Genomic DNA, 25772 nt, shown 5'->3' on the forward strand with positions numbered 1-25772 from the left:
ATAAAAGCTGCTTCTTCCCAGGGTCTTGATAATCTCTCCTGCTGCAGATTATTTACAGCTGTGGAATTTAATACTCCAATGAACAAAGCTCCCCGAAGCAGAGGGAGTGAGCTGTTAACCCTTCTGCACAGCTCTCGGCTGGGGTTTGGCATTTTGATGCCACAGCCACACTGAATCCCAGCACCCAGATCCAAGCCAGGCTGATGGCACAGAGCTGGCTTGTCTAGGGGAGCAGAGCCTCGGATACCCAGATTTGCCAGCAGCACCCAGCCTTTGCACAGCATCAGAGTAGCCTACACCTGCCCTAAAGCCCCAGTGTGTGCCTCCCAGGTTACACAGTCCCTTTGCTCTTGACTTGCAAGAGTCCCTTTCCCAGCTGGCAGAACAGGAATCTCACGCTTCAGCCACCCCAGGCAGCTAGAGATGGAGGTTGTGTTAGGCCCAACTTCCAGCGGCCCAAAATTTGCACAGCCCATTAACTCTGCGTGTCCCAGTTCTTACAAGCCTTTAAGATTCACTCTACTTTCCTCAGAAATGCAAGATACTACCTGCCGGCCATGAGCAGAACATTTCACCATTGAGTTTTCCAGCAAGCAATGTGAAATGCTGTCAGTGCACTGAGCAGACACCTGTATGCCCAGGAGCTGTGGTGGGTCTAGACTTGATACCCCAGGGCCCCTGTCCTCAGCTCACCTGGCTGCAGGTGAGGTCCCTTGTTCTGCAAGGCACATCAGGGGCTGAGTGGCAGGCCGGGGAAACCAGTAAAACCAGCTGTTTGCTGCTTCCAGCATCAGGAATCATAGCTACAGGGTGCCTAGGGCTGCCAAGGGCCTCCTGGAAGAGGACCAAGAGCCAAGCAGAAACGTCAGGAAGCAAGGGCCGTGATAACATCTCCCATCCTACCACCTCCTCACTTCATCACCTGCTCACAACAGTGAGTTCTCTGGTTCTGGTGAAGACTAGCAAGCTAGAGCAATGAATTCTTTAAACCCAAGAGATGCAGATTACACAGAAAGAGAGGAGTGACATGGGATGACATGGCCCAGCAGGGAACATTTGGTCCAAAGCCTGCAGCTTGCTTTGGGAAGCATTCCAGTACCCGGCCCCGTAGCTCAGGGCTCATGTTTGTTTTTAAAGAACAACATTACGGCACAGAGTTCTATAGCCTTGAGCTGCCTTCAGAAGAACCTCCTATTTCAGAAGCCCAGGTGACAGCCTGCTTGCAGCGACCACACCACAATGATCAGGTACATCACCTCCCTTTGGGGAAGGCGTGTTTGCTGTCACTGGTGAACACAGTCACCCTCGCCGCCACAGAGGAGAGTGCTCAGGCTCATTTTCAGTTCCGTTAACCAGCTGTACTTACTGGTGTCCTGGAGCAATGAGTTCCATGGAGTAACTGATGCTATGGGGAAAAAAGGAAAGCTGGCAAATGAGCCCAGCAACTTGCTTTTGACATATGTTGTGATCCCCCTCCTAGCCCGCTATGTCCCCTGCTGCCTTCCTTGATCCCACAGTCCCTCTGCCGTGCTGGCATGGGGCCACAAGCCTATCTCCTAGCCTGTCTCCAGGCAGATGGAACCCATCAGCTCCCTGCAGCATCCCTGAGCGATAATCTGTCTTGCCCATTTCCTTTTGAGACACCCCTTCTCACAGCCAGCTAATCCCCAGTTTGCATTCCTCTGTCCAGCTCTGGGCCCCAGCAGCCAGCCCTACCCCATGTCTTTTCTTGGCATTGGTCATCTCTCCCTGCCCTCGCAGAACACCCTAAGAAGGGACCACTTTCCCTCAGGACCCACCAAAAAACATCTGGTCACATCACCAGGGGTATAGGCACCCCGTGGGAGCAGAATCTGACCTCAGTCCCACATCCAAACACAAGGAACAGCACTAACCCAGGGACACAGGCAGAGCTGGCCAAGAAGGCACATTTGTAAAGATCCATGAGCAATTCCTTGGGGCAAAAATAGGGACACTGGAAAGACTCTGAATTCCGGTTTCCAGCTTCCTTTACTCTCCACAGCAGCTCACAGCTCCTCCAGAGGCTGCACAGGAGATGAGAGGATTCCTCTTTGGCACCATCCCCTGCTGGGAAACTTTCCCATAGCATAGGGTCCTGCTCGAAGGAGAGACCCCAGTAAGAAGCTGCCCCTGGTGAGTGCCTGGGATTTGCCAAGCGCAGACGTAGTGTCCCAGAGCAGTGATTTCTGCTGAGGCCACGTTCCTTGTCAGGAAAAGACACTTACAGACTGCAGGAGCTGCTTGGTGGGATGTGCTGAGCTTAGCTGTCTGCATGTCTGCTTATTAAGCTCCGAGGTTAAGGATTTAGTTCCACATATCAGTTTACTTATAAAGTGTCTCTCCACATTTTAATCTCAAGTCTGCTCCATTGTCTTGCCTGCTTCCTCTGGTGCCCTCTCCCCATGACCTCTATCCCTGCAAAATGCTGCAAAGTTATTAACAAATATTCTGTGAAATATTTAATATCCAAACAGCAGGGTCCTCGCATCCCATGAGGAACTCATAGCCCTTATGGTCAGGACAAGAAAAACAAAAATTGTTTGGAGGTCCTTGTGTCCTACCAGGGAACTGCTTCAAGGCTGGAATTGTTGCTAAGCAAGACCAAACAATCCACTTGAGCAGCTCTGCGAGTGAGTGACAGATTGGGTTAGCTGGAACCAACTGGACTCCTCTTCCACCACGCAGATGGCCTTGCACAGAAACCAAATGCAGCAGTAGAAAGCTATTTTTCAGTCTTAGGTTAGCAAAAGTAAATTTTCTTTTTTGTTCTCAAAAGGATACACATTTTGAAGGAATTTACATTCTCCCATTTTCAGGAGACACACACTCTTTTCTACTTGAAATACTAAGTTTGCCTCTGCTACACTTCCCAGAACCCCAGTGATGGCTGCACTTGGGCAGGATCCCAACCTGAGCAGCCCAAGCAAGACCCACCTTTGCAGAAGTCTCCAATGCCTGAGGTCGCAGAACACCTCTCACAGCTCCACAAGCCGCTAGATGGCCAGCGTGCACACCCAGGGATGTTTGGCCAGCAACTGCAGCTCCTTCTAGGAAACAACAGGAGGGGACCCAGCCACGCTTCTTGCTGCAACCAGAATGAGCTGTTTGTTCACTAACCCGCCCAGCAAAGCGACATAAACGTCACCTTCCAGCAAAGAAATCTCTCCTTGAAAGCAACTGTATTCAGACAGCCTGGAAAGACTGACATCAGCTGGGCACCTGCTGTGCTGCTTCCTCCAGCAGGCAGGCTGAGGGCTTACTGGCAACAGCCTGGGGCCTGGGAAGGTCTAGAGCAGCAAATCCAGCTTTTTCTGGCTCATGGAAAGCAGCAAAAAAGTAACATGCTGCAGGCAGAGGGAGGTTTTGCCTGTATTGAACTGGGAAGCTGATAGGCTTAGGCTCCTCTGGTTCACAGGGAAGTTTTACTAAGGAGAACAGTGCAGCTCCTTAAAGCTCAATTTAAACACAGATTGTTGTCCAATCCACGTTACTTAGAGTAACGGAGCAGGAGGGGATCCAGGGCTCTCCCACATCCTTTTACCCACTGCAAGCACCAAGTTTTTCTGCCTGGCTTCATGTGAACAAAGCAGTTTGGCTCCTGGACTACAGTTACCCCTGAACACAACAGCACAGCACCTACACACTGTTGTGCCTAAGTTTAGGAAGCACTTCTGGACAATAGCTGGCCTTACCAATGAGTACATGCTGCCTATCAGCAACAGATAATGGACAAACCTAGGTTCTCTAATGCAGTCTCAAAAAGCTGTCTGGAACTGAAATGTTTCTTCCTGTCAAACTTTCAGTCTCAATCCAACCCTTGTACTGTCCAGAGAGAACAGAAGTTAATTTCTTGAGGTTGATCAGGTGGAGAGCATAGGCTATGTCCCAAACCTACCACATTCTCCTTCCCTTCCCAGCTCTGCTATGTCCTGTTCAACTGCACACCACCAAAGTTGAAGGCCATCAGGTTTTCCCTATCTCATTCACTCCTAGTCTTCTTTCTGAGGCAAAGATGAGGAAACTTAACACTTTTCTTGAAAGGACCAATAATTCATTACACTGCTCTCATCTCTCCTACTTTATTATAAGTGAATCCATTTTGTACATCCCAGAACCATCAGGCCAGGGACTGGGCTTTGTGTCTTGCTCCAACAGAACTGTGAACAGTCGAAATAGGGAAAACAGAGCATAAGCAGTACAAAACAATGCAGATTTTCATCTTCTTACTTTAATAACTGGAGACCAAAGTAACACCAGCAGAGCAGTGTTAGTATAGGACCATTTCCCAAACATGCTGTTTTCTCTTCTGGAGAAAAACGAGGCATTTCAGAATTTAAATTAGCTGTTTATATGTCATAAACAGGAAAGGAGACTCTTAATTAACCTCAACTTCTGCGTGTTTCACCTTTTTCTAGAAAAGGACCAAGGAACAGGTACTGTAGGAAAGGGTATGAACAGGATTGCCAGAAATCTTTAAGTCTCATACAAAGTTGCGGGCAATGGCCAAAACTTTGGAGAACTCTCCTTCTCTCTGCCGCAGGATATAGGGTATGGGTGTTTTTATTCTAGTTCCTAACGGATTTCCGTTGTCTTCTATGAGCACCACGTTGTTAGAATCAAACCTAGGCGTCATGTGAGGACCAGGCATCTTGTGTCCTACAATCAAAGCCTTCTTCTTTTCTCCTTTGATAGCCAGAAGGATCTTATCTCCTACTTTGCCAACTCCGGTCTTGTTATACACGTGGATACACTTTGGTGGCCGGTGGTAGGGCGCGTTTCCCAAGGCACTGTTGTCCACCACTCGCACGCGAGTAAGTTTCTGTATTGCTCGGCATGCTCCACTGACACTGGCAAAAGACAGGAAAGAATGAGAGACAGATCTCCCCAGTAATCCTTGGGGAGCAAGGGCAAAGCCAGCATGTGATCTTGTGCCTAAAAAACCACTCAGAAGTCGCCAGCGACAAATACATACCATGTGGCTGACACATCCATTGCATTCAATGCGTTCTCTGAAAGCCAGATGCTACTATGAGCTTTGCACACTCTTCAGTAAACGTCAAACATAAGACAACGGTTCTACTCTGAAACACGACTAAAAGAAGAGTGGCTTGTATTTACTGCCTGTATTTTATTTTTTTTTAAAGCAACTGTGGATGATTCGGTTCAACTTCAATTTACAAGCAAAAAAAATGCACTTGCTTCTCCCACAAACAGGAAGCTAAGACTCAAGTCAGCCTCTTTCAGTCTTGTACACAGTACCCAGCAATTTTCTGACCAATCTCCTTCTCAGTGAAGTGCATGAGGTGCTCTCACCAACCTTACTCTGCTCTCAATGAGACCTCTGAGTCCCACTGTGGCTGTGCTAAGCTGCTGCCAATTAGAATCACCATCCCCATCTGGGAGGAACCCAGAAAGAAGATTCCCTTCTGTGTCTGCTTGCACTGTGGGATTATCAGGAGTAGCAAGAAATAACAGCAATACACTGCATGGTTCTAAATCAGTGGATTTGACTTTGAATACACTTGAGAGCAGCAGGGATAAGCTGAGAATTTAACTTCCCTTTCAGGAATTGTTCTTCTTTTATCACACCCCATTCCTCTGTCTGCCAGGTTATGGTTGCACAACACAGAAGGCAGAACAGCAGAAGTTTAAAGGAGGAGCATTGCCAGAGGGAGAAAGGGAAACCTAGGCTGCACAAAGTCTAGAAAGCAACAGTAGCAAACTGACAACTATGAATGTCTGACTGCCTGATTACTGCTAGACAAGATAACTGCACAAGGTGGACTTTTCTTCTCATTTTTGACACAGCCTTAGAGTGAAAGTCCCCACATCCAAAAGCAAGCTCACCACACAGGAATGATTTCTCAGTTCAGGTTGCTGACTTGCATTCCAGCAGCAGCACTCCTTGTCTCAGGGTTTTCACCTCCTTCTCACTGTCAGTGCATATCCTTTAAATATGTGGTAGAAGAGCTGACAGGAAGACGTGTGCCGCTGGATCTTATTCTTACAAACAAGGAAGATTTGGGATGTGAAGACTGAGGTCAGCCTTGGCTGCAGAGACCATGAGATAGTGCTCAGGGTCTTATACGGAAGAAACAGGGCAATAACCAGGACTCTGGTCTGAAGGTCTAAAGTCCTGGACATCAGGAAAGCCAACTCTGATCTCTACAAAGACCTAGTTAGAGGTATCCTGTGGGTGAGAGCACTAAAAGGAGCCAAGAGAGTTGGTTTAAGCACCACTTCCTCCAAGCTCGAGATCAACGCATCCCTAAGTGTAAAAACCAGGAAAAAGTGGCAGGAGACTCACATGGATGAGCAAGGAGCTCATGTTAAAACTTAAATGAAGAGTTTAGAGAACATGGAATGTCTGCAGAGTTTGAATCATGTTCTGACTGCCAGGAACTTGCATTTATTTGGGTTCACTTTACAATCTGCAAAGAGACATCTATGATATTTTTCTTATATTACATTATTCTTTTTTAATTAGAAATACTATATCTTATGCTAGATTTACTTAATAGCATCACTTCCAAACAAGAAAATAAAACCAAAAGCAGGATTTGAAAATCACCTGAGGTGTCGCTGGATGACTGCGTTGCTCAGATGGCTTAAGGAAAATCCCAACTGCCTGTGCAAGAGAGCCATCTGGATTCTGGTAAGCTGCCCTGTTAAGAAATAAGAGAATTATGAACTCTAGGCATTGTACAGAATTTTTTTCACTTCCTTTTTCTTATGGCAATCACACACTAGGGTCTCAGCAACTTTTTGTACATTTGTAATCCTCAGCATACAGAGTTCTAACAGCATCACCAGTGTGCTACAAAGCACAGCAAGAGCCTCTGCCTGAATTCACTAGAGAATATAATTGAGATGCTTATACTGTAACGCTGAGTTCAGTACCCCTGAGCTGCAGTCTTCTCACAAGGTTAAAGGCTCTCCTGTGCACTGTGAACCATGTAACAATAAACAAGTTTGAGAATTTTTGGATGTGAACAGCTTTTAATTTAGAAACTAGAGTGACCAGTAAAAGCTATCAGTGTTGCCTACAAGACCAGGCAAAAAGCCAGAGATGCTCTGCAGACTGGCATCAAAGCATCAAAACACAAGCTGCTAGACAAACACAGCTCAACCACCAATGAGGGATTCCCCTTGTACATATACAAGCTGTTGAGCATTGTTTGGAGCCCAACATCTCACTCCTACCAATCTTGCTTTGTTACAGCTGCCCAGAAGGAAAAGCTTCCCATGCCTTCACAGTGCTTGCTCAATCCCAACCAAAACACTACCCTGATCACAGCAGAACCAGGTTACAAGGCTAACCTCTGAGAAGACCGCACCCTCTTCCCTAACTGCATCCCTAGTTGCTCCCTAGCCCCATTCTGTCAAACGGATCAGGTCCAGCCTGCTGAGTCAGTCACAACAGCTTATCTGATCCCAGCTCACTTTGCCAGACATGGGTTAGGAACAATGACCCAGGCAGCTATGGCAGCACATCCAAGCAACAGCAAGAAGCAGCAAAGATGCCGATGCCATCCTGTTTCAGGCCAGCTCACACAGAGTGAGACTTCTCTCTGACTGCAGCTTGCTGTGTGACAATGCCCAGACCTTGGCAGCATAACCAGCATTTGCCCTGCTTCTCTCCTCTCTAAACACTAACATTATATGGACCACTTATCTCTTTTTGCTGGTATTGAGCATAAGGCCAAATTCTGGAGTCCCGTGTTGTGAAACTGTTTTTTTTAATAAAGATGACCTAACTTCTCCTCAGAGCACCCTGAGTGAAACATGCATTCTCCCATGTGTGACAAACCATCTCAGCTGTCACCCAGGCAGGTTTGGAATAGATAAAAGCTATAATCAACGCTTACATTTAGTCGATAACAAAGCCACATTTCTGTTGGGCAGAAGATGAAGTCTCCAGATGACTCAGGGTATCTGTTCTGAGCCCACCTCTACCACACTCCTGCACTAAAACAAGACCCCAGGGAGGCTGTATTTTTCAACAGTGCCTCACCTAAAAGTGCAAGCATAGCAAAAAACAAGGCCCTGCAGTATTTACAGTGTCGCTGGCTATCAAGGCCTGATTACCTGGCCTTGCTGTTAGGATTGCTACACAACCTCAGCTTAACTCCCTTGCTGTAATCCTACGCCCTGTGCCAGCAGGTAGAACAGCCCGTGTCCTGTTCTGCTCATGGGTGTGCTGCTTCCCAGCGCGAAACTCAAACCCAGGGTGTAAGAGTGCTCCTAATTCCTCCAGCAGCACAGCAAGGCTTCGGAGCCCACCAGAAGACCTAAACTAGCAGCACTGCTGAGTCAACCTCTCTACTGCCTCTGAGAGGTGTGTTCTGGGGAGGACACCATTGCCTTCACAGCTATGTAGGGCTGACAGCCCTGGGCTGCAGGGCAGGGACAGGAACATGCTCTGCCCACTGTCAGAGGGACAGCAACACCGCAAGCAGCTCAGCGTGCTCAAGGCCATGTGTCAGAGCCCCAGAGTGCTGCCTAAACTGTGAACTCACTACCCAGTCTCAGGAGGAGTCACCGCTTGTTTCTACCCTGTGGCAGCAGTGAAGGTTTGAAGTAACAAAACTTCTGAGTGAAGCATCAACAGTTTAAAGTGTACAAGGACTGTTTATTTTTCCACATGACTCAGTATCCCTTCGCTGCTAGGAATTATTCCTCAGTATATTAAGATGTGTCATAAACTAAGAAACTCTGAGTGATTGATTACTTGGAATGCAGCATCCTGTTCGGAATTGAGTAAACAGAATATTTCCAGTGTGCAAGAAGGTTCAGGGCAGTAGGAAGAATGCTTCTGTGGCAAGGAGCCCAGCATGCAAGGAAGGGTGCAAGTGGGTTTCTGAACAATGAATCATACCCCTAACTGTAGGAACAAGCCAGCTTCCCTTCTAGAAACAGCCTACCCTTTGGGTCTGGTTCCAGCACTCCTCAGCGTGGCCCAGTTCTACCTCATTCCCTCTGTGGCTGGAACAGACACCTGATCTCCTCTGCCCTTTGTTTTGCCCACTGTGGAGGAGCTGAGACCAAACTAAACTTGCAAGGGCAGAGAAGTCATTCACTGCAGCACAAGCACTCAGAGCCGGTGCCAAAGGCTGAATGCTACTAAGGAGATGAAAGTTCCCTCCTTTCCAGAGCTGATGTTGTCTCACACTTTCTGAAGAAGGCTGTGCTTAGCACATGCTTGGGGAATGCACATGACCTGGGATTGCTCCCAAAGGTGGATCTTCGATTGTGGCCCCTTATCCAACTTCACTGCTCAGAATCACATGGTGAGAGTATCCCTATAACCATCAACCAGGAGCATGTGTGCAGTAACTCCTAGGAAGTCTGCTGTTGGTATTGCCCAGCTGATGGAGGAGTGTACTCTGTCGTAGCCTGGACAGGAGAAATAGCACTGGTGCTTTGCATTTAGTCACTAATGTGCTCCTGATCAAGGAATTACCTTGGAGGAGACTTTTGGAGGTCAGCTAGTCCAAATTCCAGCTCAAGGAGGATTAACTTCAAAGTCGTTCATACGAGGCAAGAGTAGTATTTAAAAGCACCTTAGTTTTAGCAGTGGCTCTTATGGCTGGAGAGACTCAAGTTCTTGAAATCCGAATCTTAGAGGCACACAGCTTCTTCCTGCTCCACAAACCAGTTAAAAATTCACCCAGAATTCAGACTGAGTTCAGATTCTGCAAAGGGGGAGGAGTCTGCTAATCAAACACTCACTAGGGTGACCCAATTTCTACTTCACTGAGTCAGACTCAACACGCAATAACTCGCTATGGCAAACACTCCCTTCTCATCTCAAGGACCCTTCAGCATTACCACATCCAGTGCAACAGAGTGACATCAAGTACAAAAATCACACCACAAAGGGGCTCTTCATTAGTTTCACACTTCTGGGAGTTATTTACCCACCGCACCATTTTCAAGTACCATATTAAAGCTCCTACCTTCACCACCTTCCCAGATGGTTAAAGAAGTGATTTATATTTACTGCAGGCTAAAGTGGTTTTTGAATGGAGGAATTCTGGAAAATTTCATCCCAGATAACAGAATTGGGTTACATACAAGTTTCATAAAACACATGCAAACACACGAATAGAACACCCCAGGGAGTAGATATGAAGCAAGGACATCCTCCAGATAAGGAAGGCAGAATTAGATACATGCTTTAAGCCCACTTCAGGGCGCACAGTACTAACAAAGGAGTCCTCTGATCCCACAAAACACATTTCCATCAGCTCCCTTATACTGGCTCCAGCATTCTTGCTAGATAGTACTGTTTGTAGCCTGATTGCATGAATGCTAGAGCAAGAAGATGTGGCAGAACACTGGCAAATCTCCCTTCACTTACAGTGGGAGAGCAGCTCGAGAGATTCTGACGAGAGAAGAATCTCTTCCATTTCAGCAAAAAATACAAACGCATCTCACAACACTCAGTATCAATCTGCTCTACTAATATAGTCATGGGAGCACTAAAAACATCTGTCTGAACACTCAATGGAACAGTGAAACAGCTCTGACCAAGCTTTTAATCAATGGTGCAAAGCCTAAAACCCAGTTAAGATGTCATTCTTACTTTGCCTGCATCCTAGAGTAGAAGTAGTTTCAAATAATGCTATTAGCTAGCAATCCAGTACGGCTTTCCTTTTTAATGAGAAGTCAGAAATGACATCTGCTCCCTGCTCCCCCTGAAGAGCTGGAGTTCCACAATCATTCAGTTATTTCTATTTCAGCTTGTAACTCACCCACACAAACAGGCCACAGGGAGCGTCAACGGATGTGCAAAGCAAGTCCTGAGGCCAAAAGCTTCTGTCAAAATACAAAGTGATCTGAACCGTCAAATAGTGGGGGCCAGCATTCTAAGAGATGAAAAAAGACATGCTCTGGGCACCACAAAGATTTGACCTGCATCTGCCATCTATTATTAAAATACAGGAAATAAATCCAAGACAATATGTGCAATGCAAATACCCAAACCCCTACTTGGGCACGATGGGTTTATTTATGGAATGCCTGTCAGGGTGTGCTGCAAGAGGCAGAAGAGAGCTGTGGGGTCGATCCATTCATGGCCGTCCTCGTAAAGGAAGCGATGTGATTAAGGGCTTGGGTATGTTAAAAATACACAAGATACCCATTACCAAGACATAATTGGTTTTGCACTAATGACAGGCAGAAAGGCCAAATTCACAAAGAGGAATTAAGTCTTCATGAATTCCATTTATGAGTAGTATTAGCTATTAAACAGGGTATTTATTGATCTGAGTTACCAACAGCAACTCATTGCAGGTACATCTGCTAAAAGCTCTCCAGAAACACGCTAACCTCATTTGCACAATCAGGAAAAGCAGATAAAAAGAGCTTTAATGGAAAACTTACTTTAGTTATTTTAAATATCCAGAAGTCCCAGCTCTAAGGTACTTATATCTGTTCCAGTATCCAAGCACATTAATACATTACATACGTTCATATCCACGGTGCTGTACTAAAATAGCAATGGACTGTTCCCAGTGTATCACAGAATCATAGAATGGCCTGGGTTGAAAAGGACCACAATGATCATCCGGTTTCAACCCCCCTGCTACATGCAGGGTTGACAACAACCAGACCAGGCTGCCCAGAGCTACATCCAGCCTGGCCTTGAATGCCTCCAGGGATGTGACATCCACAGCCTCCTTGGGCAACCAGCAGGAAATTAAGCCAAAGAGAGAACTTCCTAAGGTCAAAGGAAAAGGGTGGCAGAGTAGATTTCCAATCCCAGAAGCACTCACGTGGTCTGTGGGGATGGAGGCAAAACCTGTCCTCGCTAGGGTCTTTTAGAGTCACACATAAATTGAGAGAACAACTTCCAGACCACTATCTCATTGCTACTATCTCCTTTTGGTTGCATCTCCACTACATCTAAAAGCACTGAGGTCTCAGAATAGGACCACAGACAGCAAGCCACAAGCCCACATCCTGTTTGCAGCCGCAACCTGTGTGACCTAATCCCAACCAGCAAGGTGTGATCGCCAACTCGCAAGCACTGAAGTGTGATGGCAGGGAAAAGGAGCCAAGCAAGAAGGAGAAGGTGGGGAGTGGCAGCTCAATCATTAAGAAAAAGAGCACAACAGAAGTCAGGAACCACTGACCTAGGTCAGCTGTCCACAGAAAGGTGAATGCTAGTAGCTCTCTTCGAAAGGAATTGCTCCAAAGGAGGGTTTAGGGGGCTAAGCAGCAGGGCCCAGGCTGCACACACACGTCCCGAGTCCCGACAGCACGCAGCACCGCTTGGTGCACGCTGCACATCAGGGCACAGGAATCCCACTTCCATCCCGCCATGCAACCACTCACAGCCTAACCCTGGCAGCACGGTCCCCAAAGGATCCCGAAACGAAGAAAGCGTTCCGGAGGACACGGCGGCCGCGCGTAGGCGCCAGAGCAGCCTCCGCGTTTCCCTCCTCCCCGGCCCACGAAGATCGGCGCAGGCGGCATCTGCACAAGGCCGCAGCCAGGCCCGCCCGGAAGGCCTAAGGATCGGCGACCTCCAGCACCGGCGGCAACAGAGACGGCTGTTCCCACACAGCCACCGCCGAACGCCGGACGCCGGCTGCCCGCGCCGCGCCGCGCCGCGCCCCCAGCCCACCGACCGCCCCCACGCCCGCCGCGCACCTCAGCGGCACCGCGGCCCTCCGCCCGCCGGCAATGCGCACGCGCGCTCCGCCGCCCGCAGGTCCCGCCCATCGCTGTGCGGTGCCGAAGCCACGCCCGCTCGAGGCCGCGCCCCGCCCCGAGCCCAGCCGAGCCGATCGTTCCCTCCCGTCGCGGCGTAGCGCAGCGCGGTACCGCAGCGCCCGGCGGGGCGGCGGCGGCAGCAGTGGCAGCCCGGGAGCCCGTCCGCGCCTGACGCAGGGTAAGCGGTGCGGCATCGCGGGGAGCGGCGAGGCCGGCGGGAAGGGCTCTGGGAAGGGGGGAGGAAAGGAGGGCGGCGAGGCCGGCTGGGGCGGGGGGCTGCCATCTTGGAGCGGGGAGAAGCCCGCGGCCGCGCCGGGCTGCGCTCGGGCGGCGAGCGGCGTGGCTACGGCCCGCCTGGGACGGGCCCCGTGCTGAGCGGGGCAGGACGAAGCTAGGACCGCGGGGCCGTTCGCTCCGTCCCCTCCCCGTGCGCTCGGCCCCGCGTCGGCCTCGCGGGGTATTTGTTGCCCGCTGCTGCGGTGTCTTCTGGACGGCCCCGCGGGTGCCCCGCCCGTACGTGGGACGAAGCTCCGCGGGCCTCAGGCTGCGGCCGCACCCCCTTCCAGCCCCCCGCCTTAATGCTTCCAGAGCTCGCCGAGCTGAGCGCTGGCCTCGGAACCGGCTGCTGGAAGGCTCCGTGCCTATCGGAAATAATAGCAGTGCTTTAAAGACGTGGATCCTATTGACTGCATTTAGCTGGCGTCCGCCTGGGAGGGCCTTTCTCGTGCCGGGCTCTTTTACGGTCCTTAAGGGCTGGGGCCCACCTGCAGCACTCACCTGGGTGCGGAAGCATGATGGAGGTGAGGCTGGGAGCAGGCTCTGCTTGGGCTCAGGGGTGTGCGTGGTTGCCCCAGGTTTGTTCTATTTCCAGCCGCTGGTAACCTTGGGAGGAACTGAGGCTGCTCTGTGTTCTGAGGTGTCGATTTTCCTGTTGGGAGTATTGCTCTGAGCCTTGCGATGCTCCGGTTTCTTCCCCTTTGACCGGAGCGTGGTGTCACTATCATGAAGCATCCCGGGGTCAGGAGTTGAAGCAGCAAAAGGAAGGTGCCGAGCTATGTGCTGCTGTGTCTCCTCACTCAGGCTTTCACAGTATCCTCAGTCATGTTTCCTAGCAAGAAAATGGCCTGGAAACGGGCTTTCTTCTGATAAATGTTTATACAATAAAGTAGGATATACTTCTTTCTAAGAACAAGGATGCGAAGAACATCCCTGTGAGTGTGAGACCTGCAGCAGAAACCTGTGCACCAATGGCCTGTCTTTCCTGTCTTGTAGTCGTGCTTTCAGTGAGTGAAGGGCACTGAGTGGGGACCTGCCAGCTGCCCACATTGCCTCCTGCATCCTTGGCATGGTGGTTTTGATCTCAGTGTGCATTCCTTCCATCAGTGCCCATCCTTGCGATGGGGTCTACGAGGGGCTGGAGCTCCCAGGCAAAGGAGGCCCCTGTGTGTGGTGTTATGCTGCCTGCAGGCAGCACGATTAGGGATCCGATGGCGGATTTGCATATCAAAGCATCAGCTTTGTTCTGATGACGGAGGCGAGGATGATGGTGGGGCTCACTGGGGAGCGGGCTAGAGCTTTCCCAGAGCTTTTTTGGTGCAGAGATGAAGTGAGAGAATGGGGATGTTTGGAGAACGTGTTTGTTTCCACGTCTGTTAAGACCTTCTTTAATTAACAGCTGTTTTCCGGGGGGTGGGAACAAAGGAGAGGGGCCACACCTCTCTCTCGGACCCGAAGCCCCTCTCCCCTCCCATAGGCACCTGCCCTCGGGTGAGTCTGCGTTTCCTGCCTGTGCTGGGCTGCATCTCCATCCCCATGGCAACCAAGCCGAAGTAGCCTTTCCCCGTGGCACCGGGTGTTGCACTGCCCTTCTACAGCCCAGCCCCGTGGAAGGGACATGGAGGTGCTGTGCCCCAAACTAGGCACGCAGTGCCGGGTCTGGCCCGATGGCGGAGGCGGCAGGGAAGGGAGCGGCTGGGCTGTGTCCGTGGGGATGCTGCGTGACTCAGAGGAAGGCCTTTGTCTGGTGTCAGATTGGTGCCTCCCGCTCCTCCCAGCTCCCCCGAGGCTCTGCTGGAGCTGAGAAGACAGAAAGCAAGTGCCTCTGTGCGAGCAGAGCTCTGCTTTCATCCCTGGTCAGTGTGATGGCTGCAGCCACTGCGAGCGGCAGTTATCATCATTCTTTTTTGCACTGACACATTGTGAGCTCCAGTAGGGACCCCTGGTGCTCTTGGTGCAGTCCAGCTTCTGGCCCCTGCAGCCCTAGGTCTGTGAGTATGCCTGCTGGCTTGATTGCTTTGATTGTGCTCTGGCTATGATGGATGGATTCCTGATAAATATGAGTAAATAAAAAATCCAGGAATTATTTCGTGTGTGTGTGAGTACACACAGTGCAAGAGAGAGAGGGCAAGATTTGTGGTGCTGGTGCCAGGCCTATGAAGCAGAGGCTCACAGTGTGAAATAGCTTTTCTGTGAGGCTGCAGGCCTGTGGTTGGCACTGCCTCCTTGCTCTTTTCTCCTGGCCTGGAGCTGGGTGTCTGCCCTCTGCTCCAGATCAGCTGCAGGAGGCGGAGGCTCCCTTGCAAAATGTGAGATGTGAATGCTTTTCTCCGTGTGTCTCTGCAGTGTTTGCTCCTTTTTGCTAGGTTCTCTCTATGTGCATGTAATTGCTAAACAGTACTGCAAATGCTTCTGTTTTCCTCACTGCTCCTGCATGTCAAAGTCATAGAATGGCTTGGGTTGGAAGGGACCTCAAGGATCATCAAGCTCCAATCCCCCTGCTGCATGCAGGTCACCAATCTCCATATTGAATACCACATCAGACTGCCTGGGGCCCCATGCAACCTGGCTTTGAACACCTCCAGGGATGGGGTATCCCATGTCGATGCTGCCTGCCTATCTCCCTGCTCTGCCTCCACAAGTTTGTAGTTGCTTAGTGCTGGCAAGGTGGGGATCCTGCTGGCAGAACTTTCTGCATCTTTCAAGCAAGGTCTCCTGTCAGCACCTGGAGGCAGTGGCTGCAGGCAGGGCTCATGCCTGGCTATGCTTGTTGTCTTCTGCAGACATTTCCTAAGCTTCCAAAACCCAGCAGCCACCAAAGAGCCCCTCATTTTCCCTGCCTGAAGAAGGCACTGTGAGCTTCCACTGCCTTGTTTTTCTTGTCCTGCTCTGACCTTTGCTTCTCCCCTTTTCCCTGGGGGTTCCTGCGCTAAATTCCTTGCAGACCTCAACTCTGGGTAGCAGCCAGTGGGTCTCTAGCTTGCATTTGGTGCTTTCACAAATTAAACAGTGGCTGTTGGTAGGCTCTATCTCTTGTTCCTTCAAAGCTGGAGAATGAGACAGTCTTGGTACTGTCTGTTACTTAGAGGAAACCCAGATGGCTGCAGGCCTCATCTCCTGCTTGAAGCAGTCATCATCAGCTGGTGTCTTCTGTTTGAAGGTCAGGTAGAGCCTTGTAGTACTGCAGGGCTGGGGAGAGTATCTGCTTCTGACTTGATAATAAATCTAGAGCCATGGGTCTAGGGAAGGTCTTAAAACAGATGCATCCCTCAGCTCTGTACTTATTATCTAGCTTCCCTTTGTATGAAACACTGGGCTCTGGTGTTGCTGGTGAGGCAGACATCTTCCCTGGGGTGACTGTGTTCAAGCTGGTGATTTGGTTTGGCTGGGCTCCTCTCTATACTTGAGGCATAGACCTGCTAACAAATTACCGTGTGCCTGTTACACTGCGGTAACTGCCCAAGGGTTTGTTGTTACTCACTGTAGAAAAGCAGTTCACTTGACATGAGTTGCAACATTATGAATCTGGAGGAAGGAACTGAATTTGTGCTGGACACAAAACCATGTGAAGACTGGCTGCAGCAGGAGGGTCATTGCTGTTGGACAAAGCAAAGAACTGGCTGAGTGGAGAAGAACAAATGCAAGGTGACAGTAAGTAGGAACTCTGTCTTCACCTGGAACAGAAGGTCAAGGGTGATGAGGGATTTAGAGGAATTAATTTTAAAAAGTGAATCCGAGCACAAGTGAAGTAAAAACAGGTGATGACCATTTAGGTCAATTAGATGTAATCAAGTGGACAAAGCTTTATGAAATTCACCTGAGTACTTAAAAAGCTAGGGCAGTTTTTGTGTGGTGAGCAGCCATGCTGAAGAACACGTAGCAGAGGAAAATCTCAAGGTTTGATGTATAGGGGGAAAGAATAGGGCTACAACCAGATAGTCTAAATAAACTGGAATAAATAGCTGAGCAGCAGTGTCTGTTGTGCTAAGAGAATATGGTGATTTTAAAAAGCCACCAATGTATTTTTGTCTGGACAATACTGCATCACATCAGTCAGTTCCCTTGCCCAGAAGGATGGCTCGCCTAGCAGCTGAGCGGGGGCGATGGATGTTATAGATCCTAACTTGAGTCAGCCTGTGTCACTGGCCCATGTGTCAGCCTCATAAACAAATGGGGAAAGGGTGGGAGATGGGAAGCATCCCTCAGCTGGATGTGCAACTGGTTGAAAAGCTGCATTCAAAGTGCAGGTTGATAGCACTTCTCCCTGACAGGACAGCCTGCTTAGGGTAGAGGCAGGGCTGGGGGAAATGTTGGTGTAACCAGGATTTGGGAGTTGGATGAGTTAGCGCTTTGCTGGGGAGGGGCACACAACACAAGCCTTGTGCCAGGCTGTGTTGGGAGTGCCACGTCTAAAGTGCAGGAAATTATTACTGCTATCCCTGACATAGATGGGGGATTACTGAGGCAATCCTTGGAAGGATGTGCACAAACAAGAAAAGTATCCAGCAGCGCAACAGAAATGATGAAGGTCTTTAGAAAGACAGTGTGGGAGGGAGGATGTAAAGAGTTAGGACTGAGTTAGCCTGAGGAAGAAAGGTGGAAGAGGGAACTTTCTCAAGAATGTACAGCAGTGTGCTGCTCGAAGACTGTAGTTGATTGTCTTTGAAGATGGGGTGGGAAATCATTTCACCTGTGGTGGTAAAGTCACCACCAATTGAGATGGTGAAGCAGGAAAGGCTATCTTGAAGATTTTTGTCAGTTTTTGTATCTGTTTTGAGGTTTGTTTTAGGTTTTTTTTTTTTTTTTTTTTTTTTTTTTTTTTTTTTTTTTTTTTTTTTAACAAATTGGCAAATAGTTCTTAAATATGGACATATTATAGCTGGCTGTGCCTTGAAATGAAGAATCTCACCTGTAACTGCCAGGGTGGAAGGGGTTGTCTTAGATTACATGAAATGTTTGGTACCTGCAGAGGAAGCAGCCATAGGAATATGAATACTGCAGGAGAAGGTGCTCAGGAGACTGATACTAAAATACTCTTATCTAAATCCAGTGTCTGTGCTCAGAAAAGGATGTTGAAAAATTGAAGAGAGCTACAAAATAATCTGAGGGCTGGAGATGAATCTTTATGGTGAGAAACATAAGGAGATCAATCTGTTTATCTAATCAAGGAAAAGATTAAGGTGGGACTTAGTTATCCTACATAAGCATAACACGTCTTATGACTGTGTGTCATTAGCTTGGAAGGGTAGTGATGCCAGGCTGTAAAGGATAGCATGAAAAATGCAGGGCTGTGATCACCTCCAGGGCCAAATAGGCAGCTGGAGGTCCCTGTCTTCACCCCTTCCCTGCCACCTGTTACCACTTTCTCAGCACATCCTGCCTTGCTGTTTGTGTTAGCCGTTTCCTTGGGACTCCTCTGCCTTGTGAGGAGACAGACACCTCTTAAACAGAAAGCAAGCACTAGCCTGAGCTCAGCTAATACGCAGTGATGCCCTTCATGCACTGTCTGTGCTTGTGCCCCTGCAATTGTTCCCTGCTTTTCCTTGCCTCAGCCCATCTGTCTCTTTGAGTGATAGACTGCATCCCTCCTCTTGTGGCACTTGGCTTCCTTGCCAAACAAATACCTAGGAGCCTACCCACCAGCTTCTAAACTGGTCACTGGGGTCAAAGATGAATAAAACTAAACATCACCCTTGCCTCTAGTCCTGGCCAGCCTATGGGCCAGGGCATTATCACCTGTGGCTGCTGTTGTATTAAGGTTCACTGAGTCAGCTTCCAGTCTGAGAGGCAATGTTTCTGTCATAGCCCAATGAAGAAACCTTGAGAGGGAGATTGGGTGAGCTGCTGCAGCAGATGGCTTGCTAAAATCTCGCTACATCCACGGCTTCCCTTTCACCCACTAACGCTGTAATGCTGTTAAAAATAAAGATGATCCAGTTTGCCTGATGAGGATGAATCCTGTGTAAATCCCCACTGCCTAGAGCTCATGGCATCTTGCACTCTCACGTCTTCATCTTTTATTCTTGTCTGTGGTAAGAGGAACTTCAAAGCAAATGAATAGATAGCTCTTGACTGTTGCTGCAAGTCAGGGGAAATAAATGCTTTGATGCACACTGGGGAGAATCCCCCCCTCCCGCAGTGTGTCACTGCTTTTTGTACTTTTTTTCTCAAGTATTATTCCATTTAGATGAGAGCAGAATTTGGGTGTGCAGGAAATAACCTCAGTAGGCGTTTGTGTTTGTTCTGGGGAGCATCTCCTACAGCCAGAGTTGCTCCAGGAGACACATATGGAACAGCAGCTGTAGTTCTGTTCTGGTGGGCACAGGGTGCGCCTCTGCAGTGGATGAAGGCATGGAAATATTTCTGGTGGTGGTGATTTTTCATCGGGGCCGTGCCTGTGGGTGCATTGGGTGTCTCCTTCAAAACACCTACAGTCTTCTGGCTGGTTTGAGGCGTGGGACGGCCTCTTTTGGTAGCTCTACTGATCTGTTATTTTGGCAAAAATGCTCCAACTTCTCAGTCTGGTTTCTTCTACCACCTCAAAACACCTAGAAGCGGTTTTGCCAGTATAACTGCACCCCCATCAGCAGACTCTGCCTGTGCAGACATGTTGATCACTGGGGACTTTGCCTCTGTGTCTGAGACCATGCTGGAAGGTGTCTGGGATGGCCTTGTCCAAAAGCTCAGACTGGGAAGAGAAGGGAACGGGCAGATGAAGCAGTGGAAGTGTCCAGTTCTAGTGAGCTTACAGAATGTGTGAGTGACCAATCTATTGGTATGCTGAAGGCAAGTGACTGGTAAATGGGGAGGGGGGGGGGAACAAAGGTTTCAGGTAAGGGAGATTTGCTGTTTGGGTCATGGTAAGTATACTCTATTGTTTGCACTGCATCTTTTGTAGCAAGAAAAGGTATTTTTAGACCTCGTCATGAAGGTAAACTAGCCCATCTGTGCAGTAGTGCAGGCTGGACTCATGCGTTGTGGCTGAGCGAGTGCGTGGATTGGGAACACCCAGCCTAGTCCTGAAAAGTTATAGAGTACCATAAGCCTGTCTGGTCCACAGCAAGTGTGCCTGCCTGCTTTCCCTCTGACTCTGTCTTTCCCCCTCTGGCTGTTTTTGGTCCACTCAATCACCCTTATCAATCTGTCGTAGCCTCCCCTAGATGCCATCTTGCACTGCTGGTTGCACTGCCTCTTTGCAGAGCTGGCTCTAGTAGCCCCAAGCAGAGTTTTGGAGTAACAGCAAAACAACTTCTACAACGCCCGTGCCAAGGCTGGCTTCATTATTCCTGCTCTGTATCCCCATGTACAAGTTCATGAGTGTTCATGTCCCATTTTGCCTGCAGGAGCCTTGTGCAGGATAAGTTTCAGAGCCCTTCAGGACAAACTTTCTTTCTCACTCCTTGAGGAAAAAAAAGTGTGTATATGTGTCATTTGGGGAAAAGAGATGCTTCTGGGGCTCTGCCTGGCAAACTCGCGTGTCATAGAATCATGGAATGGCCTGGGTTGAAAAGGACCACGATGATCATCTAGTTTCAACCCCCCTGTTATGTGCAGGATACCAACCACTAGACCAGCCTGCCATACCACAACCCCCCATCCCTTGAGAGCAGGGAGTGTATCCTGTCCTGACAAGCCTGACCGTTGGATGGAAGACTGAACTAGCAATGGCAAAACTTGATAATCATGATGCTGCTCTCCTGGATATGCAGACAGCAAGCTGCTCCAGTGAATTAATGATTTGGCCTTCCTGGGAGGGCTTCCATGGGAATTTTCCTCTCTGCCAGGAAGAAGAGGTGTGGGGTGTATCAGCAGCATGCTTGTGACTTGAGGCAGCAGGGATGGCTGTGGGTGGGAGGAGATGAGCTGGATGGTGATCATGGGGGTGAATCTGTGAATGCTGGTGGTGGGAGGAGTGGGTGGGCCGCAGGCCTGCTTACCAACAGGTACCTGGGTATGTTTTCCCCGGCAAGCCCCTGCTGTGGTACAGATCCAACACCCAAGTGATGCACTGGAGCACTCCTTCGTCTCATGCTACATGTCAGGTCAAGCTGAAGGTTTATCAGCATTGAAGGCATGGATGTGAGAATGAGCAGAGCTTCTAGGAGGAACACACTTGTCCTGGAGATGATCAACAATCCCTAGGATCTACATCTGATGATGTCCTATGATTCTGTCACTAATTATGTGGTCCAGCCAGGCCTCTGGACTCCAAGCTGTGATTGGATGTACACTGAGGCTGTCTGGTGAGACCACTGAACAACCTTCCCTGTGCCTGCCAGGAGAAGTGGAAGCTCAGAAATCGATCCAAGATTCTTAATGTAAGTGCATGTCCTCTCCAAACTGTTTGAGGCTGATAAGTGCAATGGCTTAGAAGATGGATCCAGGAAATGGCAAAGGGGAATGGAGCCAGGAGGTCCATTATCAGTTTAGTGGTATGGAAGGTGTGCTGAGTGTCTGAAAACAGGAAAGTAATAACTTTCTCCAAGAAGGAGAGGAAAATATGAGGTTCTAAAAATGAGCTTGGCACAGAGAGACAGATGGGCTCAGCTAGAAGGAAGGAATGGAAAATGCGATGGTGGCTTTAGGAGGAGCCAGGAGTTGGCACTGATTGTTCTGCCTGGATGGGTTTCAAGACTCTGATCTGCAACCATATGGGTGTTCAGCTCAGTAACAACACTGCAGGGTCTGTTTCTCGCTGGGAAGGTTCATACCCTGGCAGGGTATGCCTTGGACACCACAGGAGGCCTGCATAATTTAAGGAACCCTGGGAGATGCTCTTCCTTTTGTTGTTCAGGTGCCTTGTTTCAAACAGGAGTCCTGTGGACCTGGGCTCTTAATCCCTCTTTGAGCCCGAACTGTCTTGTGCTTGTCTCTTCCCACAGCTGAGGGCAGTCGGGTGTCCTTGCTCGATGCCCAGGAGCAATGAGTCGATGTGATGGGTGGCCTTGTTGGAGGCAGGCGGAGTGGCAGCTGGGCCGGGTTCCCACGTGCTTGCCAGAGGCTCACCAACTGGCAGGGCTGCTGTTCCTCCACAGGAGTTGGGCAGTGCCTGAACTCCCTGTCACAGCGTTACATCAGCCACTGAGCTGCTGGAAGAACATCACACAAGCTGTAAGGAGGCTTTCAGGGGCCCTGTGTTAAATCTGTTCTTTGGCACTGTGCTTCCAGGGCCTAGGATGATGGCCCGTTCTTGTGTGGTGGATCTAATCAACAGCACTCTCTCCCTTTCACAGGAAGATTGCCCAGAGTTTAGGTGTCTGTTAATAAGAAGTGCTGAGTGTACCCTCCATTCCAGTGGCCATGGAGGGAGCTGCACATGATCAGCCATCCTGCAGCACCCCACCCTAAGTCAGCTTCCCATGAACTTCTGATCTTTCTGTAACAGGAGGAAGGTTCATCTGATCCAGAGTGCTCATACTCTCTTGACTCATCAAGGTCCTCCGCTTCCACTGCTGGAGTGCTCAGTGTTGGTAAACAGCACGTTATAAATAGTCATCTGATGCTATACTGGGAGGAGTTCTGCCCGCTGTCGAGCTGTGGAACCTGGGCCTGGCTGCCATGAGCTCGGCTGGCTCTCGTAGAGCTTGGGGCACTGAATGAGCTCTGTCTTCTCTGCCCAGTCACACAGGTGTCACGTGTGTGCCATTCAGAGCAAACACTGAAGTCTGAATTGAAAAGGCTGTGGATTTCTGATGATCTACAGAAGGTGAGAGTCAATGTCAGGGTGTTTGCACAACGTGGAACCCCACAGTGTTATCTTGGTCCCTTTGTTGCCCCCTGTGGAAAAAACCAGTCACCCTGCTGTCAGTCCCCGTGCCGGGTGGATGGTGTGGCCCTGACTTCTGCACTCAGGATTCCTCAGAGGCTTTGATCAGGATGCCAGTTGGGTGGCATCAGAGGAGGGCAGGCTGCCAGGGGGGAAATTCCAGCCTCCCTGCTTGCTTTCAGGGCTGTGGCCAGATCACAGTGACAGGCCTCCAGCATAGATAGGCAGGCAGCGGGCGGCTGCACAGGAAGGCTAGAGGAGGTGCGGTCCTCCTGTATCCTTGTACTTTTCCACCTCCAGGTGCTGGTTTCAAACAGGTAAGCACAGTGCTGGGCTTTCAGGGTGGCCTCTCTCAGCTGCTGGGCTGCACTGGAAGAGCCAGGCAAAAGACACTCTAGAAGCAAACTGACTAATATGTGAACTGAGCTGGTGGTGCTGTGCTTTCCTTGCTGGTTTAAAAACAAAACAAAAAACAAGAACAACTTGATGTCCTTTAAAAAGTTTGTACCTTATTTCCAGCATGTTTTTGTACCATGTTCTGGAAATCAAGTGGTAGGAAGCCTATCTTCTCTCGTGTGGTAAGGCAGCTCTTCTCTGTGCTTCAAATCTGTAGATCATCTTCCACAGCATGAGGTTAGATGGATTTGTTTTATTGCTTTTTGTTGTTTATTTTTTCCAATTTTTTTTTTTTTTCTCAAAATACCCAACTATAAAGCAATGGAGACATGAAGGTCATGTTTGTGCATGTTTGCCAAGGGCCTGATAAGCCCTAACATTGGTGATGCATAGCAAGTCTGGCAGACAGGTTCAGTTGTGTTCTGGTATTTGGAAGTGAAACAGCTAAGAGGTTTTGAATGTTCTTTGATTTTAAATGGTGAAAACTGAACTTCATCAAGTGAGAGTTGATGTTTGTCAAAGTACTGTATTTATTAAAAAAAATAAATAAATACATTCGTCTTCCACTCTAGACAGTGTGGACGCTGCAGGAAGCAGCTGTGCTGAGGGCGAGTGGGAAATGAGAGGATATGCTAGGGAGACACGATGAGTTTGTTGGTGATTGGATGTGGCCAAAGGAGAACTCTGACTTCTCAGGGTATGGATACAAAGGCAGTGTGTGACAGTTGTTGCTGCAAAGTATGCCACTGGACCTTATTTCTTGCCATCAAAGGTAAATTCTGGCTCAACTACTATACCGCAAGGTGCTCAATTGAGGCTGGGCTGACGACCAGTGCACATAGCCAAGGGTCAATGAGTGGTCCTGGAAAACATCAGGTGCTTGAACCAGGGCACACTGCTTGAGTCTGTCCCTCTTTAGGCAAACACTTAAGTTTACCCATGTGCTTAAGTTTCAAGCACTTCAGTGAGAGCATTTCAAGATAAGTATGTACTTGGGAGCTTTCCTTAGCAAGGGTGATTTCTTTTGCATGAAGATCCTTGGAGAAACATCTTAGGAAGCATTAAGCCCTTACAGCTGCCAAGGCTAGATTTGTGTTGGGAGAAGCTCATCTGAGTTATTAATTAGTAATCAATCTCTGAATGCTATATGCTATTAATTGCTTTTATGCTCCTGTTTCTGTGATGTGTTTGTGAAGGCCAAACTTTGCTCCTGTATGAAAAATTCTGGAGGAATTGTTTGCTGTTCTGTCATGTTGCATTGGAGGCATCAGCTGCAGCTCTATTGGTGATTTGTCATTTTGTGTAGTACATGTGGCATGTTGTCTGATCCAGAAACAAGATATGAACAGTGTGTTCACCATCTTCAGCACATGAGCCAGCAAAGAACAGTTTTGCTGACTGTGGAAATGCCCTACTGGTCTTTGGGGTCCACTAGCCCCTTTTGGTTTGGGTGTACTGCCCATCCTGACTCAGAGCATATGGGTCCCAGCCATCATTACAGACACATTGTTTTCCCTTGGCACTTGAAGCAGTCAGTGGAAGCACAGAACATGAGACAGTGATTTGGGAGGGAAAGGTGGAATCAGAAAATATGCAGAACGTGCAGTGGGTTCATTGTGCCCCCTGACTCATAACGACCAAGATTCAAACTCTCAGCAGGTGTTTGCTTCTGTAGCCTGTGCTAGGAATGATTTTGTTATGTAGAAGTCAGGGCAATTGCTTTGGGTTATGGTGTTGTTTTCTTCCAGGCCTGGCACATGCCCAGTGTTTGTTCTCCTGTGTGATGCTGACCCATCTAGGATGGAGAGCCCTTCCTAACATCACCTCTGGCAGCCTGCAGTGTGCAGTGTTGCTGCGGGTGTGACATTCGGGTCTAGCTGGGATCTCGGTGTTCTTATTAAGTGCAAGGAAGGGCTGTGGGCAGGAAGAACCCTTGTCACCAACTGCAAGTCCTTGGACTTCCATAGATTTGATACTTAATTTTGCGGAGCTGTGTTCCATGTAAACAATGATTCAGAGTGGCTTTGCCCAATTAAAGTACTGTTTCTTTGTTTATCCTACCATTGAGGTGGGGCTCTAGATTAAACAAGGCTTGCTCTCCTTCAAGTCTAAGCAGCTGTTTTATCTCACCTACCTTTATCTGTGGGCCTGGGAGCCGGGCTGCTTGCCTTGAAGTAGTACTTCTGTGTTCTCTGATTTGGCTGGCCACCCTCATCTCTGTGCCCAGTGCCCTACCAGTGCTTTGTTCCTTGTGTTCCCAAGCATGGCTCAGCTCCTCTTGCCAACACCAGAGAGTAGAAAGAGACCAGGGAAAAGAACAGCCCGCTTAACATCTCACAAAGACTGGTGGTTGTCCATGGGCCTTGCATCCCCTGCCTGGTCTGTGTGCATACTCCTGGCCACAGATCCCTGCCCAAGCAGCCCAAGAAGGTCACATCTACCTCAAGAACCCAAAAAGAGGTGTTCTACTCTTGTTCTGCCTTGCAAGCACAAGTTATTCAGGAGCATTTCCCTGTCTGGAGCAGATTTCTTTGGCAGCGTCAGAACAAGCGTCCTGTAGAAGACAGACTGCAGCATCTTCCAGCACTAT

The 25772-nt window shown here is 49.1% G+C and overlaps 2 protein-coding genes across 3 annotated transcripts in view; one reads left to right on the plus strand and one right to left on the minus strand.

Moving 5' to 3' along the window:
* Nucleotides 1-4084: 4084 nt before the first annotated feature.
* MRPL14 (mitochondrial ribosomal protein L14) lies at nt 4085-12519 on the minus strand. The gene is made up of 3 exons (XM_052694964.1): nt 12372-12519; nt 6593-6686; nt 4085-4868 (listed from the first exon to the last, which is right to left on the minus strand). Exons 1-3 carry the CDS (start codon nt 12502-12504, stop codon nt 4502-4504), a joined length of 594 nt encoding a protein of 197 aa, XP_052550924.1. The 5' UTR covers nt 12505-12519; the 3' UTR covers nt 4085-4501.
* Nucleotides 12520-12788: 269 nt separating this feature from the next.
* The window catches only part of TMEM63B (transmembrane protein 63B), a 38653-nt gene continuing 25669 nt past the window's right edge, over nt 12789-25772 (plus strand). The window contains exon 1 of one of the 2 annotated variants that reach the window (XM_052692088.1): nt 12789-12922. The gene's annotated coding sequence lies outside the window, so the exon portion shown is untranslated. Of the gene's footprint in view, nt 12923-23006; nt 23104-25772 lie in introns of those variants that run through there. The other variant, XM_052692262.1, reaches the window with a different exon arrangement.

The sequence above is a fragment of the Tympanuchus pallidicinctus genome, unplaced genomic scaffold, assembly GCF_026119805.1.
Source record: "Tympanuchus pallidicinctus isolate F22 unplaced genomic scaffold, pur_lepc_1.0 scaffold1, whole genome shotgun sequence".
NCBI lineage: Eukaryota > Metazoa > Chordata > Aves > Galliformes > Phasianidae > Tympanuchus > Tympanuchus pallidicinctus.